The following is a 20,495-nucleotide window of genomic DNA, read 5'->3' on the forward strand; positions in this document are numbered from 1 at the left end:
GCAGACTCCTGGCAAGGGCTGTGGCCTGTGGAGAGGAGCCCACGCAGGAGCAGGTCTTCTGGCAGGACCTGTGGCCCCACAGGGGACCCACGCTGGAGCAGTCTTTCCTGAAGGACTGTACCCCATGTCAAGGACCCATGCCGGCAGTTCTTGAAGAACAGCAGCCCATCGGAGAAGTTAGTGCAGGACTGTCTCCCATGGGAGGGACCCCACGCTGGAGCAGGGGAACAGCATGAGGAGGAAGGAGGGACAGACACGAAGTGTTACAAGCTGACCTCAGACCACATTCCCCATCCCCCTGTGCCGCTCAGGGGTAAGAGTTAGAAGAGTTGGGAGTGAAGTCGAGCCCAGGAAGAAGGGAGGGGTGGGACGAAGGTTTGTTCTTATTTCTCATTATCCTACTCTGTTTAATTGGCAATAAAACTAATATCCCCAAGTCGAGTCTGTTTTGCCTGTGACAGTAATTGGTGAGTGATCTCCCTGTCCTTATCATGACCCATGAGATTTTCATCGTATTTTCTCCCCCTGTCCTGTCAAAGAGGGGGAGTGATAGAGCGGCTTGGTGGGCACCTGGCGGCTAGGCAAGGTCAACCCACCACAGTCCTCTAAACCCCTTCATTGCCAACTTCACCTTCCACACACCCCCAGTTGCCCATGACCTCTCCATGTCCCCTGACCACACTGTTAGTGAAGGGTCTGCCAGCACTGCAACATTTATTATTGCACTTCATTTCCCTTGCTCTCAAGACATGCCAACAGCACATGCTACCCCATGACTTTCAGTGGCCTAGGCCCCCTATCTGCCCCCAAACCCCTCCTACCTTAGTCCAGCCCTGCTGCAGGGCTGGACAGTCTGAAATTGCCTGTGGCAGGTCCATGGTGAGTCCATGACAGGTCTGTGGTGGGTCTCTGGTGGGTCCATGGTGGTCCTGTGGCCCAGCTGCCAGTGCCCCCTCTGTGGGGACACCCTCACATTCCATCCACATGCTCCTGCAGCCTCCCCAGCACTCCTTGCACCCGCTTCAGTACCTCCTCCTCATCCACACTGTGGAAGGCCTCGTTGGGGGTGATGGGGAAGCGGTGGTAACTTGGGTACTGTGTGGCCTTGCCATCCATGCCACAGCCATGCAACCACTCTACGTCCTCTGCCAGGCCCCTCAGCTTTGGCTCCACCGCCTCCAGCCATTGTGCCAGCTCCACCAGCCCCATTGAGGTCTCAAAGGCCTCACCACGGCAAAGTACAGCAGCCACCAGTGCCTTCTCCAGGGCCTGGTGCACCTTGAAGAGGACCCAGTTGGGGCAGCCGCACCTGATGTCATTGTGGGCTGCCTGCAGGTCACTCTTGGCCTGCCGCAGCCACCGCTGGGCCTCTGGGATGGTTGGAGTCAGGGCTGTGGCCTCCTCATTGCACGACCAGGAGCCATGGCCTTCCTGTCCCCAGCAGTGGTGCTGGGCAGCGCTCGCAGGGTTGTACTGCAGGTAGAGGTCCTGCAACACCTTTGGCTGCTTGACAGCACACAGCTGCCACAAGGTTGCCAGGCTGTTATCCACATCGCCATTCACCTCTGGCATCAGGCTGTGCCAATCCTTCCATGGCTTCCCCTCTGCCACAGCCTCCTCCTGCAGCCTCTTCTCCAGCTCTGGCTCCAGCTTTGGTGCCGTGACCTCCTCTGGCTCTGGTGCAGCACCTACCAGTGCCACATCATTCTCCTCCAGAACAAAGGCCACATCCCGTGGGTCCTGGCAGACCAGCATTTCACGCAGCACTGACAAGGCGGGTGCCTCCAGCTGTCCACCCAGGATGATATTGATCTCCTGCGCTAGCGTCTCCAGGACCCTCAGCTGGTGCCGGTCCAGCACCATATCTGAATGCCGGATGTAGAGGAGCCGCTGGGCACCACCAGCCGGGCACACATGGATGACCCGTGGCTGGGAGCTGCCCTCCACCTTTGCACCACAGTGGACCAGCACAGTGCGGATGTCCTCACAGCACTGCACTTTCAGCTGCTCCACTGCAAAGCCACCATCCCCCTCCATTCTCATGATAGCTCTGTGGCTCTGCCACCGGAACAGGGCCTCCAGCCCCATCCTAAAATACGGTGATACCAGGAGGGTCTGCAGACGCCTCTGCCCAGGGCAGTGAGAACCATAGCGACATGGCCGCAGACTGCCCTCCTCCAGCTGTTGCTCTGTGACCTCCGAGAGTGCCCGCGGCCGCAGGTGCTGTGGTAGCTTTTGCAGCAGCCACCAGACATTACACCTGGTCCCTGGCAGTTCAGCCATAAACACAAAGGTCTTTCCCAAGGCCCTAGAGGTACTTGAGGACACACAGTCATTGAAGTATAGCCTGTGGGATGACTCTAGGCAGTCAGCAGTGCTCAGCAAGTACAGCTCAGACACAGTGGAGAAATCAGGGGGCTCCTGTGCCTCCTGTAGCAGCTGGAAGAAGTGCCGTGTGGCCAGCAGGACTGTCTTCTTCTGGTTAGTATTGAGGGTCCCACTGACATGGCTCTCCTGGTGGATTTGGGCCAGGACATGGCTGTAGTGAGTCAGTGTGGGGAGCAGGACCACCCCAAGGTGTTGCAGGAGGTCTCCATAGACAGCCACGTGGGGGTCAGGCGTGAGTAGATAGGGGTAAAAGTCAGCCTCATCTGGGAGTGATGTCACCACTTGACATGGCGTGGCCATGTCCCCTGACTTGGCCAGCACCACAGGCAGCTCAGCAAGGCGCCCTGTGTCCACTTCCTTCAGATGGGTCTGCAAGAAGTTGTACACCTTCCGGATCACGCTGGCCCGTGTGTTCACCTGCTGTGGCGTGTGGCAGGCTGCCCTGCACACCTGCTCCAGGTTGGCCACCACCAGGTCGGTGGGTATCTCTACAAGGACTCCTATGGCCTCCAGGAGGTCCTGCTTGAGTGTAAAGGACTTTGGCAGGATGGTGGCTGATGTCCACAGGAGCTCAGCCACATCTTCTTGGCAGTGGTAAACGCTGCCCTTCAGGGCTATGGGCTTAGTGCAGGCTGCAAAAGGGGGGTGGAGGTTCATCAAGCTTGAGGGAATGTCCAGTGGAGGCAGGAAGTGGATTGAGGCAATTGGCTGCAGAAAACCCTCTAACAAGGGATCGTCCAGGGTGCGAAGCTGGTTGAGCAACTCCTGCTGTCGCGCCAGCAGGTCTTCAGTGGGGCACCTAGCCTGAGTGGCTTCATGCTCTATTTCCCGGGCCAGTGCCACAAAATCCTCCACAGAGAGACTGGTGCGGACACCTGCCTGAAGCAGGAAGTCCTTAGCAGCTTCCCAGTCGTAACCTAGCTCCACAAAGAAAGACTCAGGCACAAAACGGTGTTGGAGCCGCAGAGTGCAGAAGGAGGATGTGTTGATGTAGAAGTTGGAGGCCAGGCGCAGCACACCATGGGCATCAGGTATAAAAGCCACAGTCTGAAAAGTTGCTACATCATCTTTCTTGAACTTAACGTCACAGATGTGTTGCAGGGTGAAGAACAAGCGCACAGCTTCCATAAGGTCTTGCGCTGTGAGCTGGGACACCCGGGGCAGCACCACAGTCTTGAAGAGCTGACGGTCATCTGTGTGCCCCCACTGCAAATCTGTGGCCAGGCGCTGGTGGATCGTGTCTGCTGTGAGCAGCAACGTGCCCTTCTCCAGGTTGTACAGGGCTTGTATACCCCAGGGCAGTTCTGGGAACTGGCTGCTGAGCAACAGCACCTTGTGGTAGGGTGCCACAGCTACGTAGTCCCCACCATACTTCCGGAAGAGAGGCAGGAGCCGGAGCTGCTCCAGTGCCAATGAATCCAGTTTTCCCTGCACAAAGTACAGCAGGAGCGTCACATCTCGCTCGTTTAAGTCCCTCCAGCGGAGATCAGCTCTGGTGGCCGCCAGCTGGGCCAGCACAGCCCTGGGCTCTGTGGCCTGCAGTGCCCTTGTCTTCAGGCAGCAGTAGGCAAAGTTAGAAGGCAGCAGGGACTGCTGGAGCACAGGGATGCCCAGTTTGTGCAGCACCTGGGCCACGTCCGTGTCACAGTCAAAAAGAACATTGGGGAGGGAGGACAGTGGCAGTAGGCGCTTCAAGCCTGTCTCAGCCCCCTGAACAGGCAGCACCACCACATCCTGGAGAAGATCCATGAATGACGTCATGTCCGCCACCGTGCTGACCACAGTGCTGAAGAACTTCCACAGCTTCTTGAGCCACTCCTCCCCCTCTGTGGCCCAGTTCAGCTGACCCAGTGTCTCCTGGATGAGTGGTGTCGCCTCCAGGAGGTCAAGGTCCTTCACAAAGTCAGGCAGGGTCAAGACAGAAATTGACTCGTCGGCAAAGCGGTGGCAGTGGTGAGGGAAGAGGTCAGCATAGGAGCTGTGGAAGACTGGGTGATGGACGCTGAGGGCATTCAGGCAGCCATCTTGTGTGGCTAGCAAGGGCAGGCCTTCCAGTTCTTCCTTGGACTCCAGGCAATGTTTCAGCAGGATGGAGCAGCTCTCCGGGGTCCCCAGGGGTGTCTCAGCCAGCATGCAGCGCACGGGGAGTGCCAGGGCCTTGAGGAAGCACCGGAGAGAGGGTGGCTGCAAGGCAACAGCCTTCACACGGGCTTCATTGAACTCCTTATAGATCTGCTGCAGGTGGGTGAACGCTGGCACCAGCTTCATGTTCAGGTGCTGCAGCACTTCCTGAAGAGCTGGCTCAGGCATCACCTTGAGGAAGTATGGCTCTGTTAGCACATCCCCACCACCTGGACATGCCCAGGTCATTGTCACCATGCTGCCAGGGGGCTTCATGTGGTACACAGGCACCAGGGGCAGGCGTGCATGACTGATGTGCCTATAGACATCCCTCACCACGTCCCGAAAGATAGGTAGCACCTCTCTCACAGCAGGGAAGAACCGGAGGTAGTGGGAGGCCAGGTGCTCTTGGCAGACCTCCAGGGACTTGAACTGGAGCCCTTCAGGCCCCAGGGCTTTCCACTGCCTGATGAGAAAGGCACAGTATAGTGGAGTCACCAAGTGCCGGAGCAAGAAGCCATTCCAGGCTGCCTCTGTGCTGCCTGGGTCCTGGCGGAGATTGCGTCTGGCTGCATCCACAGAGAAGTTAGCATTGATGTGCACAGGCAGCCCTGTGGTCAGCGGCAGTGGGAGGGTGCAGAAAGCTTTGCCCATTACTTTATTTAAGCCCAATGGCTTCAGGCAGGCAGCCACAGCCCCATAGGGCAGCCGCCCAAGCACCGGAGACTCCTCAGCCCCCTCCTGCACCCCAATTTGGGAGATCACTCTCCACACAGTGCTGGCCTTGGCCTTGCTGGTTTTGACTGTCATGATATAGGAGACAGAGGTGGGGCTGTTCTCGCCCATGGCTTGGCTCAATCTCGCTTGAAAATCCTGTCTCAGCTCTGCATCACCATCTGTCAGCCTTGTGGCCACCCGCAGCCTCTCCAACATCTGCTCCCCGTCAGGGGGGATCTCAGAGAAGACCACGGTGCGGACGTGTCGGAGGAAGAGCACTAAGTCCTCACCTTCGTCAGCCAGTACTTTCTTCATGGCCATGAGGTCTTGGTCCCGCACAACTATGCCAGACACCTTGGTGATGGCAGCCCCAGATGCAGTGCGGAGGGGCAGCCGGAAGAGGACACCCTGGTCCAGGTTGAAGAGGGAGGGTAGGAAGGTGCCATAAATGTCTGGAAAGGTCCTCTTGAATTCAGGGTTGACAGCAAACATCCCACCAGGACTCTCAGTTGTGGCTCCAGGCACGTAGTAGAGATGAGGATCAAAGACACACAGGGCACTATCTCCAGTAAGGAAGGCTGGGCAGTCAGTAAAGTGGAAGACAGTGTTGAAGCCAAGGCCATATTTGCCTGTGACATCCTGCTGGCCTTGCTTGCCACCTACCCCCAGACGCTGAATGCCTTCAATGTCCTGCTGCTGGAAGGGTCTGTCATTGTAGATGCAGAGGGCAGGGCCCTGCAGGAATTTCCAATTCTCACTGAAAGTGGCATTCACTGGGTGCTGCCGGCGGTCCCACACGAAGTGCACAAGCCCTGCACCAGCATCATCCGCATTCTGGAGCAACTCTGTCACCATATCATGAGCGGATGCTTGGTACTCATCCAAGATGTTCTTCAGCCGTGTAGGCAAGTCTTCACGGGCACCAAATGGTTGTGCCCAGAGGCTCAGATCTGCACTGAGCAGTCGGCTCTTCTCCAGTGCCCGGTGGCGTGTGGTAGGCACCCCACAGCGCAGGGCTGTGACTCGGGACAGGTCTTCATGGCACAGCAGGACATCTCTGTCCACTGGCATCCATGGCGTATCATTGAAGTGGAGCTTGTCCCGTGGACGCAAAATGCCCTCCTGGTCAGGCAGAAAGAGTTGCTGGGTCTGATAGGCATCTGGCTTTTCGTCATCTGCCATCAAGCCACAAGACACCAGCCGCAAGGCCAGAGCCAGCTCCGTGGCAGGCAGTGGCTCTCCAGCATGCATCTCTGCCAGGATGCAGAGGACTTGGGCATAATCATGCCAGGTGAATGTCTGGCGCAGCCCCACACACTTCCAGAGTTGGCTGTAGGGCTGGTACTGCTCTGGGAGCTGGTGAAGATATGGGACAGCCTCAAATGACAGCATCTCAGCCACAGCTGTGACTGGCACAAAGCGGGAGCCCACCAAGATGAAGGGCTCCCCTTGGGCCACTGCAGAAGCCACCTCACCCCAGATGGAGTGATCTCTCTGGAGCAGCATGTGCAGGTACTTGTAGCAGCATTGGGTGCTGTCCTGCAGGTTCTCCAAAGGTAGAGCATTGGAGCTACAGCTCAGTGCCTGCAGCTGCTCCAGGACTGTAGCTGCTGGCAGCTGCCGGTCCAGCCCCAAGAAGGATGCAACCTCCTTGGGGAGGCTGAAGTTTTCTCCCAGCAAGTTAGGAGCCAAGATAGGGTGGATGAGTCCCACTAGTGGTGCATGGAGGTGATGGTAGAGCTGGGCAGCTGGCAACAGCACGTGTTCGCCAGTGGGCAGTGTAGCAGGGAGAAAGGGCACAGTCTGGAAAGCTGCCTGCATGGTGTTGTTCACCCTCTCCTCCACTGCATCCCGAAGCAGCTCAAGGATGCAGGCAGCCCTCCGGCAGGCCTGGGCACGGTCCTCAGTCCAGATAAGCTGCACTGTCTTTGCCCGCTCCAGCAGCTCTGGCATGGTCATTGTGTCCTTAATCATGCCCAGCCTCTCCAGTTGTCTTAGTCTTTCTGGGGAAAGGAAGGCATCCCCGGTGGGGAAGCGCCCGTCCTTAGGGTCATATAAAGAGGCAGTGCGGCCTCTGGGATGCACCAGGCAATTGATGAGCTGCAGGTGGCCATGAGGGGTGGCAGGAATGCAGGGCACTGTCTGCAGCACTTTGTCCACATCACCATGGGACATATCCAGTGCATGGAGAAGCAGTGGGTCCCGGTCAACAACAGACAGGTCTTCCAAGTTGGGAAGCACAAGCTCGCAGTAAAAGCGGGGCCAGTCATAGGTGCCAGCATCCACTGCCTTCCCAAGGCCCCTCTGCACCTGCTCTGGCAAGGCCACAGCTAACAGGGGATGGGGCAGGGTGGTGGCAAAGACACGCTTCGCCACGGCACCCAGTTTGGGGTGTCTGACCACAGCCTGGTGCAGGAAGCGGGCATCCCGCAGTGAGCACCATGAGCAGCCATCAGAAAAGAGCCTGGGGCCATTCCTGGCTGCCACAGCCTGGTAGAAACCAGTCACAGCCTCTGTAAAGGGGTAACGGGCAGTGTTAGTGTCCGGCCAGAAGACATGATATTCATAGCTCTTCAACTCACCTGCCTCATGCATGGTGCGGAGGTGGTCCAGCGCCCGGAGCCAGGCAACTGGCACGGCATTGCGGAGCAGCACCCGGTTCCACTCACCCCGCTCCGCCGTGTTCCACAGCCCCTTGCGGTTTGAGAGGACGCTGAAGGCCCCATGCACATGGATTGGCAGTCCTGAGGTGATTGGCATGGGAAGGTGGCAGAAGACTTGCCCCTCCTCAGCACCCAGACGTGGCACCCACTTGCCATCTGCAGTAAGGGCAAGGGGAAGGGCCACACCAGCCATGGGAGGCAGAGGATGGAGCCCTGCCTGTGTGTTCCGGTGACACAGTTCCAGCAACTCGCCATCACCCTGACACACCAAAACTAGGTAGTGCCACGTGGTCTTAGATGCCTCCTCACAGGCTGTGAGCTGCTCAATGGCTGCCCAGCTTGGGGGGTCCCCAGGGGCCCCCAAGTCTCGGATCTGCTTTCGCCGCAGCATGGCCAGAGGCATGGTATCCTCCACAGAGGTGGCCATGTCCGGCAGCATCTCCAGGGACATCTCCCTCACCTTCCGCAGGAAGAGCAGCAGGAGCCGGTTAGAGCCAAGGAAGGTGGTGCCAAGGGACTGGATGCGCTCTGTACCAAAGGCCTCTGAGCAAATCTGTGATGTCACAGCTTCCTCTTCAGTGCGAAAAGGCAGGCGGAAAAGGCTCCCTGGAAAGGGTCCTGGCTCAGGCAGGCGGCACCCAAAGACACCATGGTAGGGTGAGAACTGCTCAGCAAAGGCACGGAGGATGCGTGGTCGGCTGGAGAAGTCCAGGCGGATGCCAGGGCAGCCAGCCCTGGGGATGTGCTTGCCCAGGTGGGTGCCATTGGGATCAAAGATGAGCAGTGTCTCCCCACTCAGTACTGCCGGCACGTCTGTGACACGGTAGACAGAGCTGAAGCCCAGCCCAAAGCGCCCGATCTGGCCTGCCTGGCCCTCCTTCGTAGCAGCCCCAACCCGTGTGATGTTACGGAAGTCATCCTCCATGAACAGGGCATTGTTGTAGGCCCAGAGGGCTGGGCCATGGCAGGTAGCCATGCCGGGGTCTAGCAGCCCAGAGGTAGCCTTTCTGCAGCGTCGGAGGTCCAGAAGGAAGCGGCACACAGTAGCTCCAGCATCCTCTGCATTCTGAACCATCTCTGTGAAGAGGTCACCCTCCTCGCCGTACTCCCGGAGGATGTTGCGAAGCCGTAAGGTGATGGGCTCCAAGGGGCCACAGGCCGTGAACGGCTCTGGCCCCAGCACCCGCGTACTGAGCAGCTCCGTGCCAAGGAATATGGCTGTGCTGGATGGCACTGCCTCATGCACCACCTCCTGAACGTCCTCCTCTGCCTCCAGCTCCATGTCCAGGTACACAGTAGAGGCAGCTGGGCGGAGGGCAAAGCCCGAGCCATCCAGAATCCTCACAGGAACCGGCACCATGCCCTCGCCCTGGTGACCCCGGCTCTTAAGCCACTCCAGGACAGCTACAGCCACCTCCAACTCTGCTGCAGTGCCAGCTCTGGAGCTGCGTGTGTCTATGTCCTGCCCCAGGCAGCGCAGGGCTGCAATCGCCCTCTCCTCGCTCACCCTTGCCTCCACCCCCCAAGCCCTGAAGAGGCAGCTGTAGGGCAGGAAGTCAGGGGGCACCCTGGGCACCAGCATCCCCAGCTCCAGCTCCTCAGGATAGCCCAGCACGGCATCACGTGGCAGGACAAACCCAGCCCCGGTCCACACCACAGCATCATCTGGGGCAGCCCCAAAGGTCTTCAGGTTTTCCTGCATGTGCTGGTAGACAGGCCGGAGTGCGGGACCTACCTCACCCATGTCCCTGCATGCTGCCAGCTGTCTCAGCTGCTCCCACACTCTCTCTGGCGGTGGGGTTTGGCTCAGGCCCAGGATCTTCTCTGCCTCTGGCACAAAGGCGTCAGTCAGGTGCATGGCAAGCCCCACCAGGGGCTGGTACTGGGTGGACCGCAGCTCCCCGGGGGACAGGAAGGGCTGCCCAGGCTTTCCAGTGCACTTGGAACGAGGCACCCATGGCAGGGCTTCGAGCTGCCTTAACTTTGCAGCACTGAAGCCAGCCAGTACCTTGGGGCAGTTGCAGACCTTCATCAGTGCCTGAGCCCTGTCCAGAGCTGCTGCGTCACCCTGACTCACACTTGCCGCAGCCTCTAGGATGTCTGAAGGCACCAGGCACCCCTCACCATGCCGCAAGCCCAGGGCTCTCAAGGCACGGAGGACAGGCGGACTGCGGAAGGCGGCAGGAGGAAAGCGCTCAGGGCCCAGCAGTGCCTGCAAGGTGCTCTCGCAGGGGTCGTAGAGGTCTCGCGGGCATGCGGGGCCATTGGGGGTCTCCAGGAAGGCCAGCCTGCTGCAGGCCTGCTGGAGCGAGGGGCTCTGTGCAAAGAGGATGTCTCCGTGCTGCAGCACCCAAAGCAGCAGAGCCTGTGTCTCGGCCGCCCGCCCTGCGTAGGCGCCCCGGTCCACGGCTCTGACGGCCTCCAGCGCTACGTGGGCTGCACTGATGAGGGACCTCTCGAGCCTCCCCAGGAGCCGCCGGTCAACTTCATCCCGGCACTGCAACATGGCCTCCGGCAGCACCACATCTCTGGGCAGCTCCAGCTCTGGCTCCAGTGCTGGGGTGGCACCAGCCGGTACCAGCTCCGTGGGCTTTGGGGTGGCCAAGCAGGGCAGTGGGATGAAGAGGGGCAGAGCAGCCAGTGTGGCCCTGTCCTGCTTTGTGAGGGATGGGATGTCTGCCAGGTAGAGCCGGAGGGTGACCACATCTGCAGCAGGCAGTGAGGCCAGGTGGGAGGCCACAATTGCAGTCCCCCGCCTGCCCAGGGCCCGCAGGGCATTGAGGGGGGATGGAGGCAGGACATAGCGGGACAGAGAGCGGTGCCACGTGCCCGGCGGCACCACTGGGCAACCCAGGACCTCCAGGACAGAGGCCACAGCAGGTGGCAGGCACTGGTCCTCCCATGCCTGGAAGATAAGACTGGACTGGGGTATCAGTGGAGCCAGACGGATGCTTGGGGCACCCAGTGGGGACAGGGGGATGAGAGGGAGCCCCTCCAGAGGGCCCAGGTCTTCCACGTGGTGGGTCAGGAATTGCCACAGGGCAGGGAACCAGGAGGCTGGGGGCTGGGGAGGGCCTTGGGCTGGGCACCAGGTCACTGTGGTTGAAGACTGGGACGTCCAGGTGGGGGGCAGAGCCAAGCGTAGGGTCTGGGCAGTCACAGCTGGGTCCAGCAGAACCAGGTTGGGGAAGAGACCTGTGTGCAGGAGCCAGAGGCTGAATGAGGAGTACGTGGGACCTGGCAGGGGGACCCAGGATGTGGGGGAAAGAATCTGGGACCTGCAGGGGTTGGGGGGCCCCCATACTGAGGATGGGAGGACCTGGACTTTGGAGGAACAGTGGATACCCTGAATAGGAGGAACAGGGGAACCCCAGATTGGTGGGGATAGAGGAGATCTGAGAGGGAAAGAGGTGTTAGGGGGACCAGTATTGGGGGGCACAGAAGTCCTCAGATGGGGAACACAGGGAGACCCAGGATCCGAGGGAGCACAGAAGGGACGGGGGAATGTGGGAAAAACAGCAAGGACAGGGGAGTCCCCAAAGACACAGGGAGATGCAGGATAGGAGAAGTGGCCCTGGGCTCAGATAACATACCCCAAACCGGAGAGAGACAGTGAGACTTGGGATCTACAGTGCTGTTGAATGGATGGGGGAAGCCCAGAGAACAGCCTCAGACAGGGATCAGGGACCCCAGGTGTGTACAGGGGGTATCAGCATGGTACAGGGGGACATTGAGGCTGCAGAGGAGCCCAAGGGTGTACAAGGGTGCCTAGGGACGTTGGAGTTTAGAGGGAGATCAGGGGACCCAAAGGTGGCCCAGGGACCCCTCGTCTCTTACCCGCCTTGGCAATTTCTCGCAGGAGGCTGTCCAAGCCCGGCTCCAGGTCCAGGGGCAGGAAGGACCCGGCCAGGCCAGGCAGAAGCTCCCTGTGGGGACAAACGGAGGTGGCGGGGGACTAGAGAGGTAACAGGGGGCAGGCAGCTTCCTGGACACCGAGCCAGCTCCCACTTGGGGAGACCGGGGGAGGGGAGCCCAAATGTCCAGGTTCAACCCTGGCCCCCCCTTTCAGCTCAAGAACGGGAGCTGCACCCTGGGCAACCAGCTCACCTGCCCACTCCCGCACGGAATGGGGCTGCCTGGGGCCATGGGCTCACCTGGGGCAGTCAGATGTGTCCACGTAGACAATGGCTGACGCAGTCCCAAAGGCCACGAAGGTCCCATCAGCGCGAGGCAGGAGAGGCAGACCCTGCAGCTCAGCATGGCACCCATCCCTGGCCACGTAGCGCAGCAGGGAGAGCCGGTCGGCGGCCAGGAGGCCTACGGCCCCATGGTGCCGCAGCACCTCCCGCACATGGCCCGCCGTGGCCTCCCGCACACCCTCCGCCATCCCCAAAGCCAGTGCCCTCCGGACATGGGCTGGGACCTCAGCCACTGGCTCCCCAGCTGCCACCAGCAAGGCCTGCAGCACCCGCTGTGCGGCCATGTCTCCTGTGGCCTCTGGCAGCAGCACAGCCTCAGAGGCCCGCAGCCGCCCTGCAGCCCCCTCCGTGGCTGGCACCAGGGTGCGGGCAGCTGCCAGCTCCCGGCAGACATGGGTCACCAAACTGCGGATGCGGCCACAGCTTGGCATGCGCTCAGGGTCTGGCCAGATGCTGTAGGCGTCTGCGCCAGGCAGAGCCGTGGCCATGGCAGCCATGTGGCTGTAGACCCGCGGCAGGAGGCCAAGGAGCAGCAGGACGTTCCAGCGGGCATCTTCCTCACCCTCATCACCCTCCTCGGGCCAGCGGAGGTGGCGGCGGTCATCAGAAAGGGCAAAGGGGGCGCTGGCGTGGACGGGCAGCCCTGTGGCCGTCTCGTCTGTGGCTGGCAGGGGTAGGAAGCAGCACAGCCGCCCTCGGCAGGGCCCACGGAGGGGGTGTGCCAGGCTCAGCTCGGGGCAGCACCCCAGCCCTGCGCCCAGCGCCACTGCTGGCCCCTCCGTGGCCCTGCCCGTGGCCACCAGCCATTCACTCCCTTCCCCCACCCCATCCCCATGCAGGGCCACCAGGCACCATGCCAGACTCAGACCCTCATCCCCTGATGGCCCTGGGACAGGGAGAGGCTGAGAGGATGCCACAAGGGTCCCCATGAGGGTCTGGACCCCATCAGGGGCCACGCGGTACAGGGCCACGCGGCGGACATGGCGGAGGAAGAGAAGGGCAAGAGGGGCCTCAGTGAGGAAGGTCTGGAGGAGGCTACGGAGACGCTCAGGATTGGAGACCCCTGCAGCGATTCCCGAGGGCTGCCGGCGGAGGGGGAAGCGGAAGAGGGTGCCCTGGGCAGAGCCACGGTGCTGTCCCACAGCCTCCAGCCCAGCCCAGAAGGGCTCAAAAAGGCCAGGAAGGTCCTGGGCCACAGAGACATCCCAGCGGGCACCGGCACCTGGCAGCACCTGGCATTCGGGGTCCAGCACCCCCAAGGATGGGGGGCTCAGTACACCTGGCAGATCTGGGGACATGCGAACCATTAGGCCACAGGGATGGCATGGACACCACTGCCTCCCCAGATTGTTCCAACCCATCCATGCCCCAAGTGCCCACCCAGTGCCTTCAAGTTCAACCCCCCAGTGCATCCCATGATCCCAAGCTTAATTCCAATTCATCAGTCCTTCTCCAGTTTGCCCCTGCAGCCCTGCCCTCCATTGCCACCCAGCCTCCCCCCTGCCTCCTGGCGCTCCAAGTTTCCTCACTTGAGACACAGCCCTCTATTTTGCACCCCCTCAGTGCCCCCCAGTACTCCCCAGCACCCATAGTTCAGTGCCTCCAGTACAACCCATGTCCCCAGTTCAATTCCAGTTGAGGCCCGCAGTGCCGCTCACCGGTGAGGTGGTAGACAGAGGTGAAGCCCAGGCCAAAGCGCCCCACGGTGCTGGGGTCCTTCCGCTTGTGTGACACCCCTGGGCGCAGGAGCCCTGTCCAGTCCCGGGGGGACATCAGGGCGTCATTGTAGGCCAGGAGGGCTGGGCCTGGAGGGTCAGGACCATGGGTTAGGGGAGACTTGGGACATGTAGGGGGGATTGCAACCCACACTCAAGTGTCCCCACAAACTCAGTCCCCCCTCCAGTCCCACAAAAATCCCCCCCAGTGCCCCCAGTACCACTGAGTCCTCCCAGTACCCTCAGTGACCCCAACACATCCCAGAACACCTCATTGGTTCCAGTTCTCCCAGTCCACTCTGATGCCTCTTCAGTTCTTCACCAGTATCCCCCAATCCCTCCCAGTACCTGCCAGTGCCACCCTGCCCCTCATCCAGACTCTCCTAGCGCCCGTAGTGCCTCTCACCCTGGGTGCCCTCCAGCCCCCCCACGGTGACATCGAACTGCCGCTCATCAGACACAAACACAACTTCGTTAGCGCCGGCGTCGTCCGCATTCTGCACCAGCTCCTGGGTTCAGGGATCAGTGCCTGGACACCTGGGCCCCCCCCGCCCCCAGAGAAAAGCACCGACCCGCTCTCCCAGCTGTCCGGCAAGGTCCAGGGGCTGGTGCTGGACAAGGACCATCATCCCCCGCAGCTGCCCACGCTCTGTCTGCCCAGCTGGACAAGAGAGCCCGGATGGCTGGGTTCCCTGGGGGTCTCACCTTGAGGATCTGCCCCCCGTCGGGGTACTTCTGCAGGATGCTGTGCAGGTAGTCAAGGAAGATGGGTGCCCGCTGGCAGAAGGCCTCCCTGCAAACCAGAGAGAAGGGGCGGGGGCGGGGGGTGCTGGCCTCCATGGGTAACCAGGACCCCCATGTCCTCCTCGGATCCCCCAGGATGTCCCCATCCTTGGGGGGTCAAGGACCCCGTCTCCTCCCGGGACCCACCGAAACAGCCGCCTCCAAGACGCCCCCACCTCCCCAGCCCCCCATCTCTTCCGGGGATCCCCCAGCAACCCTGAAACGTCCCCATGTCCCCCGCAAGCCCGGAGCCCTCCATAATCCCCACTCCCTCCGTAACCCGCCCGGTCTCCCCGCTAACCCCTGCGCCCCCAGTCCCACCAGCAGCCCCCAGCGAGCGCCGGAGCCCTCCAGCCGCCCCCGGAACGCCCCCGTGACCCCCAGCCCCGCTCACGCGTCCGGCTGCCTCAGGGCCATGACGGCCGCTGCAGGGGGATGCGCGGGTCCCTCCAGTCCGGGGCCCCGGCCCCGCCCGCCGCCGCCGCCGGTTTCGTTTCCCCGCCGCACCCGCCTCCTGCTCTGCCTCGACCCAAAACGGGCAGCAGGGGGGGAGCGGGAGGCGGGGGCCAGGCGGGTACAGCGATGGATCGCGGGGGGCTGGGGCCGTGGCTGTGGGGCAGGGACTTGGGGATACGGCTATGGGGCCGTGGGGGTTTGGCAGTGGTATGGGGATACATGGGGACGTGGCTATGGGGCAAGGACCACCAGGCCATAGCAATGGGGACGTGGCTATGGGGCAAGGACCACCAGGCCATAGCAATGGGGTTGGGGCTATTGGGGGGGGGTGCTAGGTGACAGGAGTATGGCTATGGCATGGGGGGGGCATGTGGGTATGGCTATGGGTTGGGGATCATGGCAATGGGGCAGGGGGGGCATGGGGCTATGGCTATAGGGATGGGGCCACTGGGGTATGGCAGTGGGTCAGAGATACATGGGAATATGGCTGTGGGGCAGAGTACCATGGGACCATGGCTATGGGGCTGGGGCTATGGAGCCATGGCCATGGGGCAAGGGCCTTGGGGCCGTGGCTGTGGGGCAGGGGCCATAGGGATATGGCTATAGGTCAGGGCCCACAAGACCATGGCAGTGGGATGGGGTCCATTGGGGTATGGCAGTTGGGCAAGGGCCATGGGGATATGGCTTTGGGGCAGGTAGCCGTGGGGCCATGGCAATGGGGTGGGAGCCATGGATAGACAGCTATGGGGTGATGGAGTTACATGGGACATAGGTATGGGGCGGGATTGCTGTGAGCAGGGGCACATCACTATGGCATGTGGGGACATGGAGACATAGCTGTGGGGTGGAGTTGCTATGGGTCAGGGAGACACTGGGATGTGGCTATATGGTGGGAGCATGGAGGACATGGCAGTGGCATGGGGAGAACATGGAGACATAGAAATGGGGTAGAGAGGATGTGGAGCATGTATATGGGGTGATGGGTACCTGTGGGACATAGCTATGGGGTAGGGGGGGGGACTTTGGGACATGTCTGTGGGATGGCATTGCTGTGGGGTGGTGGGGACATGGGGACATGGCCATGGGTTGAAGGGCTGTGGTGGGACTGATGAGAGGGAAGGCTTAGCAGGTCTCTTCCAACTCCCTGTGCCCCTGGTCAAAAGGAGATGCTGGGTGACCATGAGCCCACCTGACTCCTTCAAAAAGGTCACCTCTTAGAGGGATGTCCCTGCCTGGTGGACCTGGTAGATCCCATGTGGCATGTCCCCATGGACAGGCAGCCGAGGACATCCCCCAGTCACAAGAACTGTGTGGGGACAGAGGGAATGGGAAGATACGAAGACCTGAAGGGCACTGGCAAAGGCATCTCCAGGGATATAGGCACTGGGGAACACAGGACATGGGCTGTCCCTGTCCTGCAGAGTCCCTGAGCCCAGGCGTGGTCAGGGACAGAGCGCCTGGTGAGGTATGGGGCCAGCAAGGATCCATGTTGTGGACTCAACTGGGCACAAAGCTAGACCTATGGCCATCCATAGGGGTTTCTGGGGTGAGGTAGGACCAGGACATGTGTCCAGGTGGGGAATGTGTGACAATACTAGTGTCAAGGGTGGGGAGGGACCAAGACGTATCCAGGGGCAACACATGGGAGCTGGCCATGCATCCAGGAAGATGTGGGACCAGGATGTGCATTTGTGGAAGGCAACTGTCTCAGAGCAGGGCCTCACAGATCCTCTTCATCCATCCATCCATCCATCCATCCATCCATCCATCCATCCATCCATCCGTCTGTCTCTTACCATCTCACTACAGGGTGCTGGCTCTTCAGGCAGGGCAGCACACCAGTGAGTGTCCACAGATTCCTTGGGGAGAGGTTACAGGGGGACATCAGCGCTAAGGACAAGGCTGGGAGGGACAGGGACCCCAGGGGGGTAGTGTCTGGTCTCCTGCCTATGACTGGCTTCAGAATCATCTGAACTGTCCCGGATGAAGGGGCTGTATCAAATGGATCATGGGGACCGTATGGAGATTACTTGCACTGTATGGATCACATGAGACCAATTTAGGCTACATGGACTTTTACAGACCATGTGGAGACCACAGGAAATCACAGACTGCATAGACTGCATGAGAACCTCAAGGACACCACATTGAGACTACATGGACTACAGACCACACAGACTGTATGAAGACCACAAAGACATGGAGACCACTTGGAACACGTGAAGATAAGAAGACCTGTATGCCGCGGTTTAACCCCAGTTGGCAACCAAGCACCACACAGCCACTCACTCACCTTCCCCCACCGCCGGTGGGATGGGGGAGAGAATTAGGGAAAAAAAAACAAACCCCATGGGTTGAGATAAAGACAGTTTAATAGGACAGCAAAGGAAAAGAAAATAATAATAATAATAATATTAATGATAAAATAATGTACAAAACAAGTGATGCACAATGCAACTGCTCACCACCTGCCGACCAACGCCCAGCCAGTCCCTATCGCTGCCCCCCGGCCAACTCCCCCCAGTTTCTATACTGCGCATGACGCCCTATGGTATGGAATAGCCCTTTGGCCAGTTGGGGTCAGCTGTCCTGGCTGTGCCCCCTCCCAGCTTCTTGCTGGCAGAAGCTGAAAAGTCCTTGACCAGTGTGAACATTACTTAGTAACAACCAAACCATCAGCGTGTTACCACATTATTCTCATACTAAAAGCCAAACTGCAGCACTCTACCAGCTGCTAGGAAGAAAATTAACTCTGTCCCAGCCAAAACCAGGGCACTGTAGGACACACTGCCTTGGGGCGAGTGTAGGACAAATTTCAGGGGATGCAGTGGGACACCTCTTCAGGGAACCTCCTCGCCTGCTTCCTTGTGTCACCTTGCTCCTGACCACAATGGTGTGCAGGGCAGTGCTTCACGGCTTCACTCCCTCTCCATGCAGATTCACACTCTCCCAAGCTCTTCATCCCCATGATCCTCAGAGCTGTGGTGGGACTGGGGACAGCCATGAGCATCCACTACACGTGCCAGTGCTGGGATGTGATGTTCCTCCTCTGCAGGGATGGAGATGGGGCCCCCCAGCAGGGCCAGGACCTACCAGCCAGCCAGGTGGACAGTGGGCCACATGCCTGCTGCTGCACCAGAAGGATGGAGCCAGCTGTCCCACTGCAGTCCAATGGCCCCTAGAACTGGCGATTGTTACGTTATGTGACAAAAAGCTCACCTGCAGGCACACGGAGCATAGACGAACCATGGCAGGTGAAGGTGTAACTGCTCAGCAATGGTAGTTTGTGACCAAGGAATGATCTGGCATGGAAGGTGAGGATGCCCAACTGCAGAAAGGGTTAAACTGGCTGGGAGCAGGAATGCCAGGGACATTGACTCCTGTCAGGGAGTGAAATTTCCCTTGCTGATGAGGTAAGAAGTGCAGCAGCCTTGTCGTGTAGCCATTGTGCAATGCAACTGCTGAGGGCCCACCTTTGGCCGGTAGAGCTGGCGCTGGGGGATGAACCTGCGCTCACAGGATTGGTGCTGGTGCAAGTGTATATAAGGAATTGGCTCGTGCCACATCTTTTCAGACTCCTTGTAGAACCGCTCATGGTGGTAGGACTCTGCCCGATGCATTGTTCATTAAAGCTTTTTATATTTAAGCTCAAATTCACCTCAAGGGGTACATTAAGGGGTACATCCTGATCAGCCAGAGCAGGATGAGGCTGTTGGTGCTGTTTGTTAGTGTGAGTGCTCTGTGTGCCTGTATTGCTCTGTGTGGCTGGCCGTATGTATGTGTGCATGCATGTGTTGTATAGGTGTGCCTGTGCGTCTGCCTGCTGGAAATACGCCACCAGCTCCACAACTGGTTGGACCTGGGGGCATGGAGCTGTGGCAGCCTCGTCCCTCTCAGGCTGCTGGATGCAGCAACCCCTAACAGTGGTGACAGAGGGCAAAGCTCTTCCCATGGTCCCACGCCCTAGACTTGCACCCAGAGGTAGGTCTCCAGCTGGGGGATGTGAGAGAAGGCTCTGCAAGGGGGGGTCCAGGAGTCCAACATGCCCATGGATGGGCCCCGGGGCAATGCCACCAGCTCTGTCCTGGACTGCGTCAGCCAGGGCAGAGCCAGCAGGTGAGCCAGGGGGTTGTTCTCCGCTGGGCACTGGTGAGGCCAGAGCAGTTTGGTGTCCCTCAGTCCGGCATGGACAGTGGAGGCTGTTGAGATGAATGGGCCTGAAGGGAGGCTGTCCAAGGAGATGCCAAGAATTGGTCAAGCCTGGGAGACGCAAAGGGGGTTAGACAGGAGATGGGACCCATAGAGGTGCCCCAGAAAAGGAGAAGGCCATAGGGCACCCTGCTGCAAAACTTCTCCTACCCCACGATATCTCCAAGGGAGACCAAAAGGGCTGAAGGGGGAAGAAAGAGAAGGGTAGAGAGGGTCTAGGGGGACCGCAGCCGAGAGCCCTGGAGGAGTCCAGTGGCCGCTTTGCCTTTTCCCCCTACATTACAGCCGTATAAACACCATCTGCCGAGCCCTGAGCCCTGCGGTTTTGTTCCTGCTGGGGCCAGTTGTGGCAGAGATTGTGCACAGAGGGGGGCAGGACGCGCCTGCCTGCAGCTTGCAGGAGGGCAGGGAGCTACAGAGGCTGCAGCCTGCAGCAGTGTGGGATCCCTGGGCAGGCTGCCACCTGTCCTGCACAGCTCCAGTCCCACAACCCATCCTTTCCCTGCTCTCCTCGCTCCCACATCACCCAAAGGTGCAAGCACCTGCCCCTGTTTAATTAACCCTTTGTTATTGCCAAAGGGAAAGGGAGCTGTGTCTACACCACTGGCCAAGCCAGACTAGATGGCAGCTGAGGAGGCTGGAGGCCAAGCTCCAGGTGTGGTGGAAGTGAGCAGTTATTGGGAGTAAGGACCTTGCTGTTGCTCCAGCACAGGACTGGGGAGGCCTGGATAGATGAGAAATGGGGCCAGCCCTGTGGGGTGGATCCAGACCTACAGGTAGGAGATATTGCTGTCCCTCCTCCAATGAAAGACACTATAAGCCAGGTGCGATGAAACAGCCCCTGAGGAGGCCAAAAGGGAAGCCAAGTTACTCCTTTCCTATTCCACTCTGTGGAGCCACCAAACCCGCCCCGAAGCTGTGGGGAAGACCACAGCCTTGACGTAGGCTATGGCGGGACGCAGTGGCCTTTCCTCCTCCACCTGGTCTGCACTGCAGCGGGGGCACCATGCAGGGTTTCTGGGCATGACGAGGGGGCATGACATGGTGCAGAGGTCTTCCTGGACCTTGGTGAGAAAGGCCGGACAACAAATGGAGTAATAAAATACCTGTTTTAATGGCATAGAATAAAAAAGAGGAACATAGATCACAAGTAAATCTTACACCCTTTCAGATGCTGGGCACATCTCCACAGATGGGATTTGCGCAGCATGCCGTGGAAAAATCTATCCGGGGTCCATCAATGC

General features: G+C 59.8%; 1 protein-coding gene across 1 annotated transcript; it reads right to left on the reverse strand.

Moving 5' to 3' along the window:
* Positions 1-780: 780 nt before the first annotated feature.
* LOC140659662 (sacsin-like) lies at positions 781-15,003 on the reverse strand. Its single transcript, XM_072879539.1, has 7 exons — positions 14,981-15,003; positions 14,509-14,596; positions 14,210-14,312; positions 13,747-13,893; positions 12,044-13,376; positions 11,727-11,815; positions 781-11,084 (listed from the first exon to the last, which is right to left on the reverse strand). The coding sequence occupies exons 1-7, from the start codon at positions 15,001-15,003 to the stop codon at positions 970-972; spliced, it is 11,898 nt and encodes a 3,965-aa protein (XP_072735640.1). The 3' UTR covers positions 781-969.
* Positions 15,004-20,495: the final 5,492 nt, after the last annotated feature.

This window comes from Ciconia boyciana, chromosome 14, assembly GCF_034638445.1.
Source record: "Ciconia boyciana chromosome 14, ASM3463844v1, whole genome shotgun sequence".
NCBI classification, from domain to species: Eukaryota; Metazoa; Chordata; class Aves; order Ciconiiformes; family Ciconiidae; genus Ciconia; species Ciconia boyciana.